The sequence below is a fragment of the Elephantulus edwardii genome, unplaced genomic scaffold (assembly GCF_000299155.1).
Source record: "Elephantulus edwardii isolate Elephantulus edwardi_28Jun2011 unplaced genomic scaffold, EleEdw1.0 scaffold00397, whole genome shotgun sequence".
NCBI classification, from domain to species: domain Eukaryota; kingdom Metazoa; phylum Chordata; class Mammalia; order Macroscelidea; family Macroscelididae; genus Elephantulus; species Elephantulus edwardii.
Window position 1 is genome coordinate 725,418 of NW_006400147.1, and position 19,764 is coordinate 745,181.

At 39.6% G+C, this 19,764-nt stretch overlaps 1 protein-coding gene across 1 annotated transcript in view; it reads left to right on the top strand.

Moving 5' to 3' along the window:
* MRE11A (MRE11 meiotic recombination 11 homolog A (S. cerevisiae)) overlaps positions 1 to 19,764 on the top strand; it is a gene marked incomplete at its 5' end in the record, with an annotated part of 96,664 nt that overhangs the window by 867 nt on the left and 76,033 nt on the right. The window contains 7 exons of the mRNA XM_006902363.1: positions 1,600 to 1,616; positions 1,791 to 1,951; positions 9,992 to 10,079; positions 12,376 to 12,517; positions 13,568 to 13,682; positions 17,055 to 17,240; positions 19,156 to 19,327. Coding sequence (XP_006902425.1) covers positions 1,600 to 1,616; positions 1,791 to 1,951; positions 9,992 to 10,079; positions 12,376 to 12,517; positions 13,568 to 13,682; positions 17,055 to 17,240; positions 19,156 to 19,327 — 881 coding nt within the window. The remainder of the gene's footprint in view (positions 1 to 1,599; positions 1,617 to 1,790; positions 1,952 to 9,991; positions 10,080 to 12,375; positions 12,518 to 13,567; positions 13,683 to 17,054; positions 17,241 to 19,155; positions 19,328 to 19,764) is intronic.

The following is a 19,764-nucleotide window of genomic DNA, read 5'->3' on the forward strand; positions in this document are numbered from 1 at the left end:
ACCACAGCTCAAAGGCGTCAATATGGAGTCTACTTACAGTAAAAGCAGCAAGCTTGCTGAATGGTAGACATGGATGGGCCTAACTGGGAAGGTGTCCAAGCTCACAGAATAATAATAATAGCTACTTTGCCAGATAATGAGGAACAAGCATTTTGGAAATTTGGAGCAGGAACTGAAAGTTACAGAATCATAATTTGTTTAAAGACTATTAGGGAGTAAAAGGTAGGATTTCTAGTTGTGGGGATAGCAAAGATTTGTTAATAGCATCTACGTGGGATTGATTACACAATTGATGAAGGGGTAACAATAGCAAGCATATGTGGTCACCTATATTTTGCAAGATGGCTGCTGAAAAAAAAAGCCAGGTTTTCAGGTAGCCTGTTATAAAAATTGCTTTCTCAGTCCTTTCTGCTTCTGGTGCAACCTGGTGGATGCCCCTGTGGGCTTAGGCACAGTATCCTTTGTGAGGGTGGGACACGGACTGCAAAGCACCTTGTTCCGTTGACGCAGTAAGGGCACCTGTAACAGCATTATTGCAATTGTAAAGATGTACTCATAATGCAATACTTCTGGATCCTCCAGAGAGTTGGCATCAGGGTTACTTGAGGAACTGCTGTTTATAGAAGACAAATTCAGAATTGAACTTGGATATTAGACTCATGCCAAGACATGAAATGGAGTCAAGTCTCCACTTGCGGAATGCTTTGTTTATAAATACCGATTGCCTCACTTTAGACTCGTACAGTTAGGATCACTTTCCCCCTACTCAGGTCTTGGCTCATTCTTGGAGGCCTACCTTAACTCCTGTCTTTCTCATTTAAAGTTTCTCTGAGCACCCCAGCCTACCTCTTAGAAATGATTATGTACTAGATTTCCTTTTTTTCTTTCCTATCCTGTTTTTCTCCTTCCCTAATCCTGTTTCTAGAATGCTCATCCTTCAAATCCTCCAAATAGTGCTGCCAGTGCCACAATGTTAGAGCAGCATCCCAGGTTCTTCCTCCTCAGGCAACTTTCAGTTCTTAGATAAATTGTAATTGCTGCTCTTATTTGTTTATATATCCAGTTCTTGTGCAAGTCACATTCTTACTTAGGTTTAGGCAACCATTTGTCTTTCCCCTTATATTTGGAGCATGTTTTGAATAGGGATCATATTTTATTCATTATTATATCAACTGGCTCCATCCAAAACAAGGTGTCTCTTATTGTTGGTCTTTAATGAGAGCAGAGGCATCATCCGTTTTGTTTATTGCAATTTCCTTAGCTATCAGAGCCTGTGGGTATTCTATAAATAATTACCAAACTAATTGAATAGGCTGTCTCAGCTCGGTTTTATTAAAGTGCTAGATTTTTGTTTGATTTACATAATTAAAGAAAAATTCACCATGAGTAACATGAGTCAGGGACTTAGATAGTAATTGTAAAAAGTTTTATTTGAAGGAGGAGTTCCTCTGTGGTGCAGACAGTTAATGTGTTTGGCTGCTGAGCACAAGGTTTGGCAGTTCAAGTCTACCCAGATGTACCTTAGAAGAAGAGCAGAATGATCTGCTTCTCAGAAGTCAGCTACTGAAGGCCCAGTGGAGTGGAGTTTTGCTGTGGAAGTGTCTCAGGAACCCAAAGTAGAGTCATATTAATGACTGCATTAGAAGGCCCTTTGAATTGAAAAAAAATGAGGAAACGTTTAAGTTCCTATAAATAACTGGTGTCTTGTGATATTTTTTTCTTCTGTCAAAGTTTTTAAAAAAGTTTACCTGTGAAACAGACTAATTTTAGCCCTGTTTTCTGTTGATTAGGTGGATTTTATTTTGTTAGGTGGCGATCTTTTTCATGAAAATAAGCCATCCAGAAAAACGCTGCATACATGCCTGGAGCTGCTCCGGAAGTACTGCATGGGTGATCGCCCCGTCCAGTTTGAAATCATCAGCGATCAGTCAGTCAACTTTGGTTTTAGTAAGTAAGTATGTTTGTGTGCTTCAGTGAATGCTCCCCTCCCAACATTCTACAGTCATTTGCTTTTATTCCTCAGTGATGCCATAAACATCTCCAGTTTTTATTGACAGTTTTGTTATGTTCATATTCTTTCCTAATTTAAAAAAAAAGTGACTTGAATGAAAATTTACAAAGCAGGTGTGTTTTCATTCAAACATTCAGACATTTGTTTATTTTGAAAGGGTGACCATAATAATTGATATATGTTTTGAGGCTATGCAACTCTCCTGTTTCTCTTTCAAGTTTTCACTCACAAGGAGTGACCAGTCCTTGGAGAGGGACGTCATTCTTGGGAGGGTGGAGGGACCGCACAAGAGAGGAAGATCCTCAATGAGATAGATTGATTCAGTGACTGGGGTAATGGGGGTAGTTGTGTCAGACATTGAGGTTGACACAGTATAGAGCAGGGTTATGGCTGTTGTACACAGGATGACTGTGAGCTGCTGATGGCCCAATGGCACTTAACAACAGCAACAATTTCAGCATTTATAAGGGTTCTTACCTGTAGTACTTGTTACTGTGGTGTTCTAATGGTGATTTTTTTTTCTATTTTTCACATGTTTCTGCACTTAATAATTATACTTCTGTGAGAAAAATCTGTCCTTTTCCCATTTATTTGTTTATTTTGTTTACGTCAGTAGGAACTTACTTATTTCGATGGACATGCTTTTATATTTTAGGTTATAGTCCAGTGCTTGTTGCTGTTGTTAAGAGCTGTCAAGTTGACCTTGCCTAATAGCAACTCTGTGAATGGTACAGAAAACTCGCTGGTCCTGCTGTAGCCTAGCACAGTTCATTTTGTTCCTCAGAGTGCCCTCAGTTTAACCACTGAACTCCCTTCCACATTGGCTCCTGTGTCCTTTTTTTGGGGGGGTGGGGGGCATTGGGGAGAGAGGGTAGCCTTGCCCAAGAGAATTGCCATTTATTCCCAGAGCTGCCAAAATCATCACCGAGGGTTTGCCGAGGGTGCGTAAGGGGAACATGGAGGCTCCAACGCTGATTGAGGGAAGTCAAGAGTTTGGAGGGGGCAGGAAGAGGACCTCCAGCTGCCCCTCCCCCTTCTAATGCTTCAGGAAAGGTTCCTCCTCTGCCAGTACCCGCCCCACCGCCCAGATCCAGTCTCTTTGTGGGGAGGACAGTGGGGGGTGATGGGAAGAGGGTGTAGTGTGAGTGGACCCCGGAAGGGGAAGGGGCCCCCATTTTACATGCACTCAACACTTATCTCCATCCTGTGTCCTTTTGACACATCCTCACCATTATTATTTTTTTTCCTCTTTTTTTGTTGTTGTTGTTGTTACTGTACAGTACTTATTAGGAGTTTTGTATTTTCCTTTCTGTAGCTTGAGACACTGCCATTTCTTCAAGGAAGTTGTAAATCCTGTTGGAGAATGGTATTTAGAAGTAAGATCTACATGCCAGATGTAATGGTTGCTGTTATATTCTAACTGCTTCTAGGCTCTCAGCAGATAGAACTGAAAAATAGAAGAAAATGCACTGCTGTCAAATCAGAGCTGGCTCTCCAGCAGGTTTTTGGAGGCTGGCTGTCAGTTACACAAGAGGAGATTACCCACCATGGTGCCACAGAGATGCTGGTGGATTCAAACTGTCAGAGAGGCACCATTTTTAGGTTAGCAGTGTAACTCTACCCACGAAGTCACCAGAGATCTATGAAATACGTGCCTTTAACAAACGATTCACACCAGACTTTAGCAATGGGCTCAAGTGTGTCAGAGATGGTGAAGATGGCACCAGAGAGGGCAGGGTCAGATCCATTCTTTGTAGGGTTGCTATGAATTACAGTCAACTCAGCAGCACCTGAGAACAAGAACAACATAGTTGTCCATGAATACAGACATATTAATACTTATTTCATATCTATTTGGTTTTTTTAATCATGAGTTTTTGCAGTAGATTATTTTCTGGACTTTTTGCACATAAGAATGTGTCTTTGTTTTTATCATCCGTTTCGATTGATAGTTTAGATAAATACAGAATCAGGTGTAAGTGATTTTTATAATTTTTAACATATGTACTTGCTGCAAAAGATCAAGGACTGTAGTTTTCAATATGGATTGAAGCTCAACATCAAGAAGACAAAGATTCTCACCACTGGGCCAATAGGCAGCACTATAATAGATGGAGAAGAGATTGAGGTTGTTAGCAATTATAGCTTGTTCGGATCCACAATAAAGATTCTTAATACCAGCAGTCAGGAAATCAAAAGACGAATTGCATTGGGAAAATCTGCTGCCATGGACCTCTCCAGAATGCTGAAGAGCAACGATTTCAGTCTCGATACAAAGGTGCACCTAATCCAGGCCATGGTTTTCTCAGTTACTTGTTAGGCTTCAGAAAGTTGAACTAAGGATGACAGAAGAAGAATTGATGCCTTTGAGTTGTGTTGCTGGAGAAGAGTCTTGAACATACCTTGGACTGCCAAGAGAACAAATAGGTCTGTCTTGGAGAGGGTGAAACCTCTCTCTTTGGAGACTAGGATTTTGAAGCTCTGCCTCACTTGCCAACTTCTTCAAAACCTGTACTTGGACCAAGAGGCAGTTGTCAGAACAGAGCAAGGAGACACTACATGGTTCAAAATCAAGAAGGGGGTCCGTCAGGGATGTATTTTGTCTCCATACCATTTCAGTCTGTATGCAGAACAGATCCTCTGAGACGCTGGGCTGTACGATAAGGAATGTGGCATCAGGATTGGTGGAAGAATTGTCAACAACCTGCATTATGCAGATGACATAACCCTGCTTGCTGAAACTGAGAACCTGAAGTGCTTGCTGCAGAAGGTCAAGGACTGTAGCCTTCAATACAGATTGAAACTCAACATAACGGAAACAAAGATTATCACCCCTGGGCCAATTGGCAGCATCAGTATGGATGGTGAAGAGATGGAGATAGTTAACCATTTTATTATACTTGGCACCACAGTCAACACTCTTGGTAACAGCAGCCAGGAAATCAAGAGATGAATTGCATTGGGAAAGTCAACTGTGAGGGACCTCTCGAGTACTGAAGAGCAACGACGTCAGGCTGGAGACTAAGGTGTGCCTGATCCAGGCTATAGTCTTTGCAGTTTCATGCTATGCCTCGGAGAGTTGGGCAGTGATGAAATATGATACAAGAAGAATTGATGCCTTTGAGCTGTGGTGCTTGGAGAAGAGTGTTGAATATACCATGGACTGCCAGGAGAACAAACTGGTTTGTCCTAGAGAGGGTGAAGCTGGAATTCTCCTTGGAGTCAAGGATTCTGAAGCTTTGTCTGACATAATTTGGGCATGTTGCAAGGAGGGACTGGTCCTTGGAAAGGGACATCATTTTTGGGAGAGTGGAGGGACGGTGCAGGAGAGGAAGACCCTCGATGAGGTGGATTGATTCTGTGATTGGGGTAGTGTGGGAATGAGTGTGTCGGAGATGGTGAGGTTGGCACAGAATAGAGCAGCATTTAGGGCTCTTGCACATAGGGTCGCTATGAGTTGCAAGTGACTTGACGGCACTTAACAACCACCTCACTTACTTTGGTCACGGGGCCAGGAGAGATTGATCTTTGGAGAAAGACATCATGCTTGGAAGGGTGGATGGACAGCGCAGAAGAGGGAGACCCCGGATGAGATGGATTAAAACGGTAACTGGGACAATGGGGGTTGGTGTGTCAGAATTAGTGAGACTAGCTCAGGACAGGGAAGGGTTCAGAGCTCCTGTGCATAGGTTTGCTATGCATTGCAGGCAACTCAACCAATAACATTCCATGACAGGGTTGGAAGCAGGAGTGGCATCCACTTCCTAAACAACATGCCTCCAGAAACTCTATGAACTTTGATAAATGTTGATCACTGTAGAGGGGCTTTAGACCTTTTGTTCATAGAGTCACTATGAGTCGTGCTCGACTCGAAGGCAGTCAACAGCAACAACAACAACAATGTGCTTTTAAGATTTCTGATGAGTCTCTCTCTATTCCCACTACTCCTTGTTTCCCCAAGTTTAAAGCTTAGTATGTTTTAGCTGTCATTTTCTTTCTTTCATCTCAATTTCATCCCATTTACTAAACTACTCATTCCCCTCTGCTTGCATTTCATCCCTTTTGTCTAGATTACTTTTCCTTTTCCTGTGAAATATAGCTCATAGTTACTTCATTCATTGTCAGTGAATGACAAACTTTTTTTTCCCCTTCAAACAAAACACCTTCATTTTTTGCCTCTATTTTTGAATGGTAACTTAGCTGGCTATAGAATTCTAAGTTGTAATGGCTGGGTAGAGAGGTAATACCAAATCCAGTTTACAATTTATGGTCACCTTATTGTTGTATTTGAGGTTGGCTGTTTGTTTAGTTACTGAGGAGCATTGTAACAATGATTAAGAGTGGATTCAGAAATAGCACTGTCACTTACTATATGACTAAATAAATCACTTAACCCCTTTGCCTCAGTTTCCTTGTTTGTGAAGTGAGAATAATGACTTACAGAGTTTTAAGAATTGCTTGATTTAATGTTTAAAACTACCCTAAATTAGTGACTGGCATAAAGAAAACACTTAATAAGGCATTCTGATCATCTCTTTTATTTCACAGTTTTATTTAGTGAATTATACTTAATGGATTTGGTGATTCTATTTATCCTGCTTGAACTGCAGCTTGCATTTCAACCTGAGAATATTTTCAATTCTGGATAATTCTTATCCTTCTGTTTTCTAGAAGAGGCCCTGGTAATGCAAAGATTAAGCTCTTGCTTGCTACCCAGAAGGTTGAAAGTTTGTGCAGTGGCTCTTTGGGAGGAAGGTTTCTTCCCATAAAGACTGCAGCCTAGAAAATTGTTGGATGCATTTCTGCTCTGACATAGGTCGGGTGCCTGTGAATCAAATCAGCTTGATAGCACCTAGCAACATCAACATCTTTTCACATATTGGTTTCCCTCCTTTTTCATTTTCTTTTCGAAGGTCCTCTATTTCTCTTCTCTGTTATCCATAATTTATCTCTTTTGCTGCTTTTTTTTTTTGCTGAGTACAGTGTACTTTATTGATGGTATATGACAAGATGGGCTCTCCAAGCCCCTCCCCTTTCTCAGGGGATTTGATGGAAACTTGTGTCTAGGATGTGAGTGAGATTCTCAGTGTGTGGGAGGATCAAGTTGGACTCCCCAGCAGCTGAGGGTCTCTCTCTCTCTTTTCTAGTGCTATTGCTGGGGCTGATGCTCCAAGGGGATTTTATTCTTTGGAGGCCTTGTGAACCGTCAGGTCGACCACCCGGTTGCTGTGACCAAATTAATTGTCATACCAGGAAATGAGTTTGACAAAGTGGTCGTTCAGGGCATTGCCAGCCCCAGCATCAAAGGTGGAAGAGTGGTGTCACTATTAAAGTCACAGGAGACAACCTGTCTTCAGTGAATCCCAGGATGCCCTTGAGGGGCCCTTCTGAGGCTTGCTTTTCTACTTTCTTAATGTCATCATATTTGGCACCTTTCTCCAGACGTCAGGTCAGGTCCACAACTGACACATTGGAGGTGGGGACACGGAAAGCCATGCCAGTAAGTTTCCCATTCAGTTCAGGGATGACCTTGCCCACAGCCTTGGCAGCGCCAGTAGATGCAGGGATGATGTTCTGGGCAGCTCCACGGCCAAAATGCCACAGCTTTCCAGAGGGACCATCCAGTCTTCTAGGTGGTAGTGATGTCATGGACTATGGTCATGAGTCCCTCTACAATGCCGAAGTTGTCATGGATGACCTTGGCCAGGGGAGTCAAGCAGTTGGTGGTGCAGGAGGCATTGCTGACAATCTTGAGAGAGTTGTCATACTTTTCATGGTTCACACCCATAACAAACATGGGGACATCGGCAGAAGGAGCAGAGATGATTACCCATTTGGCACCACCCTTCAAGTGAGCCCCAGCCTTCTCCAAGGTTGTGAAGACACCAGTGGACTCCACAACATACTCAGCACCAGCATCACCCCACTTGATGCTGGCGGGATCTGCTCCTGGAAGATAGTGATAACTTTCCCATTGATGACCAGCTTCCCATTCTCAGCCTTGACAGTGCCGTTGAACTTGCCATGGGTGGAATCATATTGGAACATATAGACCATGTAGTTTTTATGCTGCATATTGAAAAGAAGCACAAGTAGATAGGAAATTTCTGAAAAAGGTGACTACTAAGGAGTGACAAGTTGAACAGATATTAAAGTATATGATAAAGATAAAATGATAAAACCAGTTATGACTTGTGAATTGATAGGCTTATAAGTAACAGAATAGAAATTCCAGAAATAGCTTCAAATACATGGGAAAATTTACTGCTTGATGACATGACATCTGGAGAAAAATATAGATTATTCAGTGAAAGCACTAGAAGAAACTGTCAGATATTTAAAAACATAATCTAGAGGTGGAATGGAGTTTCTAAGTATGACACAAAACTCCGAAGCTGTAAAAGAGAAGATTGGTAAGTCCTCACTGTAAAAGGAAATTTTGGCCTGGCAAAAACCAACTAAAGCAAAGACTAAAGTCGGAGTTTTATAGGGAAAAAAAAATCATAGACACAATATGATTAATATTTTAACTCTTCTAGTAAGTAAGCATTTCTTTCAAGTTAGTAATAAAGATCCACAATAGAAGAAATGGTTAAAACACTGGGACATTGCTCACAAAATGTCCACCACTACACACTAGAAAAGACCAGCTGGCCTCCTATGTCCACTGGATACAGCTCTTGAAGATTTCAATATATATATAAAGACATCTAACTGTAGGTTATACAAGGACTGCCTATATTTAATATGATATTCAAACAGTGCCCAAATCTTAAGCTATTTTACAAAACATGGAAGTTCAGCAGTCATATTGCTTGTATACATATAAGATCTTTTTTTTTGGAAAAAAGACATGATGAATCATTAATGTTATTTGCATCTGAAGAGAAGAGTTAGTTAGATCTGAGGGAAGCAAAAGTGAGTGAAAGACTTCTTAATCATGCATTTGTCCTTTTGTGTTTTGACTTATTCTGAAAATGCCTGTCTAAAATATACAGATAGGAGAGGAAAATACGATATTGCTTTGGACACCTCTTAATGATATTAACTGAGTCCTTTAATCCTCAAAATAATTATCTAAAGGTTCTGATTTACATGATTTGTCAGGTAATCTGGAACTCGGGCTCATTGTATAATCAAGCTGCACAGGTAGGTAGTAAGTGGTAGTCCTGGAATTTTTTTTTTTTTTTTTTAGTCCTGGAATTTTTAACGTGGGACTTTTGAATTGTAGAATATAAGCCCACTCCATCCGTCCTTACAAATAACAACACTGTCCTGGGATTTTAATATTTGGAAGACCCACTAACTTTCCATTAATCAGCTATCCTATTCTTAATTACAGTTTTCAAGTATGCATTGTTGGATATTTTCTTTGAAATGTACTTTGAGAATTTTTTCAAAATTTAAATTTATTTTGTATTTTTGGTGAAGATAAATACAACATAACATATTTATTCAGTAATTTCAACATGTTCAATTCAGTGATGTTGGTTATATTTCATCTTTTCCAAATTGTTTCACCATCTTCAACACAAACTCACCCATAAGATTTTCATGTAAACTTTCCAGTTTCTGTATTGTCAATTTGGTTTCCTGTAAGTAATATTTAAAAGACTATTTCATTTATTTAGACATTGTTATCCAAATAAACGAAATTATTTTTTCTTTAATTTAAAGATGACTTCCAAGAGTTTTTATTTGTTTAAACAAAGATTTGTTTACAGATTTCCCTGACCTCAATGACACCAGCATTCAATTGTATTCCATGGATTTAGGGCTTTGTTCTAAATTTAACCCCTCCTTTTGATCAGAATTTTTCTCTGTAATCTTTGAACAGATCATTCAGGCACTAATTTTTTTTTTTTAAATCTTCAAACTAATTAATGGTCTTGTGCTTGTTTTAGGGGGAAGATACTGAGGGAAAAGAACTTTTATTCCCTAGAACAAATAGAAATTTAAATTACCTTTTTTTTTTTTAAGGTTTCCGTGGGTGAACTTTCAAGATTACAATCTCAACATTTCAATTCCAGTGTTTAGTATTCATGGCAACCATGATGATCCCACAGGGGTAATTATGTTGAACTTCTGTTTTGTTGAAATTTCAAAATTGACTGGATTAGTGAAAAATTACTCTTCCCTTTTTTCCCAGCAAGTAACTTAGTGACATTAACTAGATACCATTCATGTAAGATTTTTATAATAGTTTCTGTTTAGTCTGCAATAAGATGTGGCATATGAGCCATGCTTTTGTTTCATAAAGAGTACTCATGGAATTACATGTGTTAGACTGTTAACTGAGTGGTCAGAGGTTCCAATCTAGCTGCTGCTCTGAGGAAAAAATATTAGTCTCCTCCTACAAAGATTCACAGCTGTGGAAACCTGAGGTTGGTCGCATGAATTTAATTGACTTACTTGGCGGTAGTTTTTGGTTTGGCTTCTTCGGCCCCCCCCCCCCAAAGAAAAAATATCCCCCTTAGTGTTGAGGGAGCTCTGGTGGCCTAGTGGCTAGAAGCTGCACTGCCATCCTTGAAGACGCTCAAGTTCACCAGCTTTGCTCTGCGGGAGAAGGATGGGCAGTCTCCTGTGTGATTAACTGCCTCTGAAAACCCTCCAGAAGGTCAGCCTTGGGTCTGTTCCAATTCTCCAGTACACAACAACAACAACAGGGCTGAGATTAACTGTAGTAACCAGGAGTAAAAATAAACACTCAGCATTGGGACTGTCCTTTACAGTTTAGCATCTGCTTTTGTATCTGACCTGTGGGAAATTAGGTTTCATGAACATTTTTAAATCTAGATAGAGCTATTTTGTCGTCTGTTTGATAAGTAAGTTATACTTGTGGTGTTTAGGTGCTGTGGAGTCAGTTTCAACTCAGTACCTCATGTGACAGAGTAGCAGTGCCCTGTAGGGCTTCCTAGACTGATCTTTAACTCTGGTGGCCTAGTGGGTAAGGGGTGCACCCGCCGCTCTGTGAGATAAAGATAGGAAAAATCCATGAAATTTACATTCTGAAAAATCTGCTGGTTCTGATGAGGTGGCAGTGAGAGAGAGAGAATCTTTTTGGAATCAGATTTTCAGGTCTGTGTTCTGCTGAGCCCCTGGGTGGGTTTAAATTACCAAGTGTTCAGCTATTAGCTAAGTATTTAACGTTTTTGCCACAAGGGCTCCTTGAAAGTAAAACTGAATACCCTAAAGACTCAAAATATCTTTAAGCCATGTATATCTGTTTATTGCTGTTCTAAATCACTGTTTAGCTAGTCTTTTTTTCCCCCAGATCTTAAAAGATATGCTTAATATTTCAAACTACTTCTTTTATGGCTTATTTTTATTTTCATGATGTACTGGGAGCCCCTGAGTGTTGCAAATGGTTCAACACATAGTTACTGGCTGAAAAGTAGACCGTTCAAACGCGCCTAAAAGTGCATTGGAAGAAAGACCTGGTGATCTCCTTCCAGAAGGTCATAACCTTGAAAAGTCAGTGGGATACAGTTCTCCCCTGCAGTAGACAGTTTGCCAGGAGTTAAATCAATTGGAGACAGTTTGTTTTTGTTGCTGTTTTGATTTTTTGGTATTTTGTTGTTGAACTATTAAGTTTGCATTTAGCATGTGATTCTGGTTGCCGCAGATGATTGTAATGGTGTTAATAAAAGGTAGGGAATCCTTTTACTGTTGTAACTTTATTTAGAGAGAACATTATTCTGATCTGTTTTTATGACTCGTACTTTGGGCATGTTGCAAGGACGGACCAGTCCTTGGAGAGGGACATGGTGTTTGGGAGAGTAGAGGGACAGTGCAGGAGAGGAAGACCCTCAATGAGATGGATTGATTTAGTGAGTAGTTGGTGTAGGGGTGTCAGAGACAGTGAGATTGGCTCAGGATAAAGCAAGTTTTAGGACTGCTCTACATAGGGTCGCTATGAGTCACAAATGACTCCACAGCACATAACAACAACAACATATAGATATATACTTTAAAAGATAATAGTATGACCTGCAGGTTAATAACTGTTGTTATTATGTGCTGTCGAGTCAGAATCTACTCATAGCTGACCTTCCTGTGGGTTTTCAGAGGCTGTAAATTTGAGCCATTTGCCTTTGTGTTGGTAGCTGAACTCCTTATCACTCAGCTACCAGAGCTCCCTTTTTTACTATTGTTATTGTGTCCTGTTGAGTTAGAACTGACCCATATAGCTCACCATCCAGCGAGTTTTCAGAGGTAGTTAATCACATAGAAAGAGATTGCCCCTAGTGATTTGAACCGCATGCCTTCAGGATTATAGCGCAGCTTTTTACCACTAGGCCACCAGAGCACCCTTATTTACTGTTAGGGACTATTAATATTCTTTGAATTTTATTTTTGCACAGGCAGATGCACTCTGTGCCCTGGATATTTTAAGTTGTGCAGGACTGGTAAATCACTTTGGGCGCTCCATGTCTGTGGAGAAGATAGACATTAGTCCAGTTTTGCTTCAGAAAGGAAGTACAAAAATTGCTTTATATGGCTTAGGTAAGTTGGCCTTATTTTGTTATTTATATGTACATTACCATTTGTGAAATTGGTAAAGTGGTGTGGGAAATGGACTAGATGGCGGAGGTGCCATGCAGAGCCTATCAGGGTAGATGAGTCAAGATGTTCAAAGTCCAGAGCATTAAAAGGTTGCCTTAATTAGATGCTGAAATATTGAAAACATTAATAAAATTTGAAGATAGGCAGACAAAAAATTTGAAAGGAGTTTAGCTGGATGACATAAATTTCCATAGATAAAGATGTTTTGTAGCCAGGAAAGAAAAGTAGTAGTGAGTAAAGAGCAAGACAAGGAGAACAGCATCCTTTTTTGGCCCTAAGGCCTGGGGGTAAAATCCTGGGGGTCGGGGGAAGTCCCGCTAGATTTCATGGACGTCCAGAATGTGGCAGTAGCCTGAGCACAGAGTGGCAACATGACAGAATTTGCTGACTATGAAGAGAAAGTTCTACACTCTGGTGAAGGGTTTGGGTATCGTGGGCTGTAAAGCTAGGATCCAGATCCAGTGGAGTGTTCAGGTTAAACAGACTAGGAAGAAAAGTCTGGTGATGTCCTGAAAATTAAAGCTTGTAGCGCACAGTATCTGGTTTTGACCCAGTCGTGGAGGTGGGGCTGGACTAGACAGTGCTTCTTGTTGTGTGTGTAAGTGCTGTGTGCCAGAGGCAACTCATCACTAACAAAAACAAAGAGAACAGGATACGATGACATATAGTATAAGCAGGTGGTAACTTAGGCTTAATGTGTCTCACCCTGAATCTAAAAGTCAGAGGAAGAACCATTTATTGGAGCAGTAGAAAATTAACATTATAATAGTGTAAAATGAGCTGTTCTTTAAACAACTGTGAAATGGAATTCTAGACATCACATTGTTATCATTGGAACAAAAGTGGACCAAATCTCATCATTCCTTATTGACAACTATAACATGTGATAGAAGGTTTTAGTCAGATGAATTAAGAGATAAGTGCTAAGCTGCTGTTAAACAATAATCTAGGTAAGAAAACAATTTTTAAATAATACCATATTTATTTCAGGCTCCATTCCAGATGAAAGGCTCTATCGAATGTTTGTCAATAAAAATGTTACAATGTTGAGACCAAAGGAAGATGAGAACTCTTGGTTTAACTTATTTGTGCTTCATCAGAACAGGTAATAATATTTTCTGAATAATTTTGTGCCAAATATTGAAGTTCCCCAAACCGTCATGGGTTGTTCCTGCTTTTAGCTATTAGGAGCCACTGAAATCCTAGAACTGTGTACCACAGACACCTGCTTTTTTGGAGGTCATTTGCCAGGCCTTGTTTTCCTTCTTTTTTAAGTTAACTTTTTATTGTGATTTATGTGAATGTTTATAGAACATACTAGTTTCCATTCAAACACCATATGTTTTGTGGCATCGGTTGCAGTCCTCACCTTTAACAGCACTCTCACTACTGCCTTCCAGTGTTTCTCCTTTCCATTCATCTTTCTTGGCTATCCTCCATGCCTTCTGTTTTTTGGTGTTTTTAAAATGGATTTGCTTACAAAGTTTGTTGACAGTGTGTTTCACGCTATTCTTCATTCACATTGTGTTTCATACAATCATTCTCATGTATTGTGTTTTATAAAGTTAATCATCATTGGACCTTGCCCATCATTATCCTGTCTTTTCACCCAGATTCTTCCCATTTGCTTCCCTCTCTTCCTCCACCCTCTAAACCTTACAGCCCTGCGATTTCACCCTTATCTATTCTCACCCCTCTGTTCCCCCAGTCTCCTTCCTTGAGTTCCCATGCATGCTTTACTAGTTATCCTTCTATTTTTACAATGATGGTCTTACACGGTATTTGTCCTTATGCAACTACGTTAGTTCACCCTGCATAATGCTCTCCAGCCACTCCCAAGTTACGTAGTATTTTTTAAAATCATTGCTCCTGAGTGCTGCATAGTATTACATTGTGTGAATGTACCACAATTTCTTAATCCATTAAGTTGTAGTTGGACATTTGGGCTGTTTCTATGTTCTTGCGATGGTAAATAACGCTACTATGAACATTGCTGTACAAATCTCCGTTTGTGTCTCAGTTCTAATTTCCTTGGGGTATATTTCTAGTAGTGAAATAGCTGAGTCATAGGGAGTTTTATGTTCAACATTTTAAGGAAACGCCAAACTGTCTTCCAGAGTAGTTGCACCGTCCTTCTTGCCTTCTAAGCTTTGTCTCTGCCCTTTTGATCTTGACTGGCTTATTATTCTAGGGAGTATTTTTTTCCCCTTCTGTTATTGATCACCTGCCATTTGTTTGACTGAAAGTTGAGTCAGGGATAATTTCATCACCAAGCTTAAAAAATGACTAAGGACTGTGATCTTTTGTGACTATTCACTGTCAGGTCGGTACAGCTGATGTTTTTTTGATTTTGAGTTTTGTTTCCTATTTTCATTCCACTCTATCCCATCACCTCTGTGATACCACTCTCTGAGTGGTCAGCAGTGGTCTAAACAGCCACCCTCTCGTGCTTTTGGTCTTGGGGTCTTGGAGACTGAAGTTCACATGATTTGTTAGTCCTTTGAACTAAGAGTCTTTGATTTTCTTCATTCTTCTTGCTCCTGTGAGCACTGTCGTTGCACTTTTCCATTTCCTCTGGTTGAACTTGAATTTCTAACCTTTTGGTTAGCTGTCAAGCCCATTAACTCTTTGTAACATCCTCAGGAGAGAGAGTGTGTATGTTTGGGTTTATTATTGCTATTAACTGCCATCAGGTATATATAGTTAGACTGTAAAATGCTGCAATCCCCTGTGATCTCAGAGATTTCCTTCACTGCTTTGTCTTCAGTGTTAAGGAAGCATATGGAACATAGCCAAATACTTGGTGAGTCAGTGAATAAATACTAGCCCACAGTTAGTGAATGTTAGGTTTTTCTCCCTTATATCTTTCCCATCTTGTCTTTTGAGACATCTTTAAATAAAAATAACTAATCTAGGTATAAAACTAGAGGCTACAAGTAGTGGAATAGCTGGGTCATGTATAGAATTTCTATGGTCAGCTTTTGAGGAAGCGCCAAACTGCCTTCCAGAATGGTTGTACCATTTTACAGCCCCACCAACAATGTATAAGAGTTCCTTTCTCGCCACATCTTCTCCAACATTTATTACTTTCTGCCCTCTTAAACTTTGTCACTGTTACTGGAGTGAGATGGTACCTCATTGTTGTTTTGATTTGCATCTCTCTTATTGCCAATAATTTAGAGCATTTCTTCATGTGTCTGTTTGCCATTTGAATATCTTCCTTTGTGAAAATTCTTTTCATGTCTTTTGCCCGTTTTGTAATTGGGTTATCATTCTTTTTCTTGTGGAGGCCCAGTAGTATTCTGTAAACTTTTGTTATGAGACTCTTGTCTGAGGTGAGATGGTATTACAAAATGTTTGTTCCCAGTCTGTCGATTTTCTTTTCACCCTATTGGGAAAAAGTTTTGATGCACATGTGGATTTAATCTTTGAAGATCCCATGCATCAATTTTATCCTCTTCAGATTGTACATTTCTGGTTGTATTTGGCAGTCTCTTTATACCTTGGACTAGCACTTCTAAGCTTGATCCCAGTTTGTCTCTTATGAACATTATGGTTTTGAGCTTTACTCCCAGTAAATCACCAGTGGAATATACCCTGAGACAATGAGAACTGAGGCACAAACTGAGATTTGTACACCAATGTTCATAGCAGCATTATTCACCATCTCAAGAACATAGAAACAGCCCAAATGTCCAACCACAAGTGAATGCATTGAGAAATTATGGTACATTCACACATTGAAATACTATGCAGCATGCAGGAGCAATGTTCTGTAAATTATTAACCTAACTTGGGAGGGACTGGAGAGCATTATGCTGAGCGAACTGTCTCACAAAGATAAATATTGTATAAAACCATTACTGTAGAATGAGTATCAGGATCCAAGAGCCATGGGAGAGGTTGGAAGCAGGGGGAGGGGGACATTAATCATGGGGTTGTACAGTTTGATGGGGGGGAGGTGTGGGAAATTGAAAGAATTTGTTCTTGAAAACAAGCTGTTCAAATTTTGTAAATAAACTAGTGGAGAAAAAAAACACACCCCCGAAAAATCCCCCCAAAACCTAGAGGGTATAAATCATCTATTCACACAGTATTTTATTTACTGTCAAAACCTCTTATTTTTTATATAAAGTTGATATTTTTTGCTCCCATTGTTTTTATAATTGGTAGAAGAAACAGGTAATAACTTGAAAAATGATTGACCATTTTTAGAGATTTGTTTTTTATGTTACAAAGTATGGTCTGAACTTCCTTCCATTTTCTGTATAGTCGGACCAAATGTGTAGGTTTTCACTGTTGACAGAACGTGTGCTATCCTGACTTGCCCAAAGACATAGTCATTTCTTTGTAAAGCTTTTTTTCTAATCTGCCTCTCAATGAAGAATCTATTTCTTTCTTTGGAGAGGGGATATGTCTGTTGGTGTGCCTTTTAATACACTTGAGCACTTACGTTACTTTTTTAATGTTGACATAGGAGTAAACATGGAAGCACTAACTTCATTCCAGAACAGTTTTTGGATGACTTCATTGACCTTGTGATCTGGGGCCATGAACATGAGTGTAAAATAGCTCCAACCAAAAATGAACAACAGCTCTTCTATGTGTCCCAGCCTGGAAGTTCTGTGGTCACTTCTCTTTCCCCAGGAGAAACTGTGAAGAAGTGAGTAATTGTAATATATTTCTAATCAACCTAAAACAAAATGCTACCATATGAATAATTTCATAGTTTCAAGTTCATGATGGTATTACTATTTTTGAGAATTTGTTTGTGAGGCTTAGTTTTGAGGTTGATATATAAGGATTGATCATCCTATTTTATCAAATTTTAAGCTATTTTTACTGTTAATGGTTTCATTACTCATTAGGTAAATTCAAGAATTAGAGTTTTCTAGATAATGGTTACTGATTTTACAGTCACCTAACCCGTTTAATTGCAACTTTTAAAACATAATGCTTTTTTCTAACAAAAATGTATTTTAGAAAAAACTGTTTAGGGATGTTTTAACCTGTGTTCTTTAGAGAATTAAAACTTTAGACAAGTTTTTATATATATATTTGTATGTATATGTATGTATATGTTTATCAAAAACCTCTTTTCCATCAGTATTGACTCATTTCTGAGTCTCTAGTGAATTTTCAGACACTGTAAGCCGCACAGGAGGAGATACCTGATTCTCCCTTGTGGCAGCATGTGGATTTAAACCAGTAGAAGTGCCTCCTTTGGATTAACAGTACAGCTCTACAGACTGCTCCATGACAGATAAAGATTGTTGTTCTTATGTGCCATCGAGACAGAACTCACCCATAGCCAACCCTCCAGCGAGTATTCAGAGGCAGTGCATCATATGACAGGAGATGGCCCATCCTTCTCTCATGGAATAGCCGGTGGATTGAATCATGTGTCTCTGGGATTGCAGCACAGCTTCTCACCATGAGGCCACAAGAGCTCCTTGAGATATGGATAGAGGGATATTTATTTCAAGGAAATTTTCCAGAAGCTTGTGGATGCTTCTCCTAATTCATGTAACTGTAAGACCAAGTAAACCTCAGATCAGCAGGTTAGAAGGCAGAGTGCTGTCTGTGGAAACTGACCAATCCCAGAACAGCAGGTAAAGAAGTGACTGCCTGCTTTGGAGCCTAATGAATCTTAAGATGTGATGAATCTAAGACTGCTAGGTAATGTGACAGACTGCAGGGCTCAACTCTGAAGAACTAGAGGTGTCATTCAGGATGTTAGATACAGGTCAAGGCAAAAGCAAGGATGCTTTGCCAGAGACTCTGTATCTATGCATGTATCCATATCTTTCTGTCTGTATATTTTCAGTGCAGGTCACACTTCTGATGAGACAACCTGTACATCAGATCTGGACTATGGTGACATTAAGGGTGTTGTATCCCAGTCTTACCCCTTAGATAGGGCTGCTCATATCAGTCTGCATCACAGGGATAATTAATTACATCCTGACATTACTGCCATATAACATCATTACATGATGTGTACATGAGAGAATCCTGACCAAGTTGACATATAATCTTAACCATCACAGTGGAAGGTAAAGGGGGAGTTATGTGATAAAATAGATAACAGAGATTAAACTAAAAATTTAAATGCTTTTTTCCCCTTTGAGTCACCTCAAATTCTGATTGTAATGGTAATATTAGATTTTTTTAAAGACTATTGCAGTAAGATTTCAGTTAGTTTTATCTTCATTGGTTCACTGCTAATTTTTTTAATGTGTGTCTGCATACATGTATATCTGCACATAAAGTTTACCTCCAATTTATATATACTACTATCAAGTCCTGATAAAATTTTACTGTACTCATTGTTGTGTTTATCTCCCCTTATTATCTTTGTCTAGACAGGAAGTGTGAAGTTTAAGTGGATTTTATTCTGGGAAAGAAAAGTGCATACCTTTTTCTCTCTGTAATGTAACCTTAACAGTAGATTTATTTTTAAGAGTATGCTTTTATAAAGTATTTTATAGAAACTTGAGTTACAAATATGTATGATGCACCCATTTTCCTGAGCAAGGTTACAGTACAAGAGAGCTTTCTTTTCCTTGTCATCTCAGACATGTTGGCTTGCTGCGTGTTAAAGGGAGAAAGATGAATATGCAGAAAATTCCTCTCCACACGGTGCGGCAATTTTTCATGGAAGATGTTGTTCTGGCTAATCATCCAGACCTTTTTAATCCAGACAATCCCAGAGTTATTCAAGCCATACAGAGCTTCTGTTTGGAGAAGGTAATTTGTGATCTCTGAATGTGATTTCTCTGAAAGCAGTGGTCTCATTGTAAGGTTGAACAGCTTAGTAAATAATGAAGGATCTTTTGTTTCTCTCTTTGCAGTGGAGGGAGCTCTGGTGGCCTTGTGCTGCCAACCCGAAAACAAGTAGTTCAGTCCATTGACTGCTCTGAGGGGGAAAAATGGACAGTCTCCTCCCTTTCACAGATTGACAACCTGTGAATACCTGTTGGAGGGTCAGCTATACATTGATTCCAGATCCACAGCAGTGAGGAGAGATTGCCGTGGATTCAGAACCAACTCTTAGCTGAACCTCCGTTGTGTTTCTGAGAGTGTACATTGCCCATCTTCCGCCTGTGGAGCCAGTGTTGCATTCGAACCACCAGAGCAGCAGTGACTGTTGAGTTAGAAGCATGCACACCTATGTTCCTAGACCA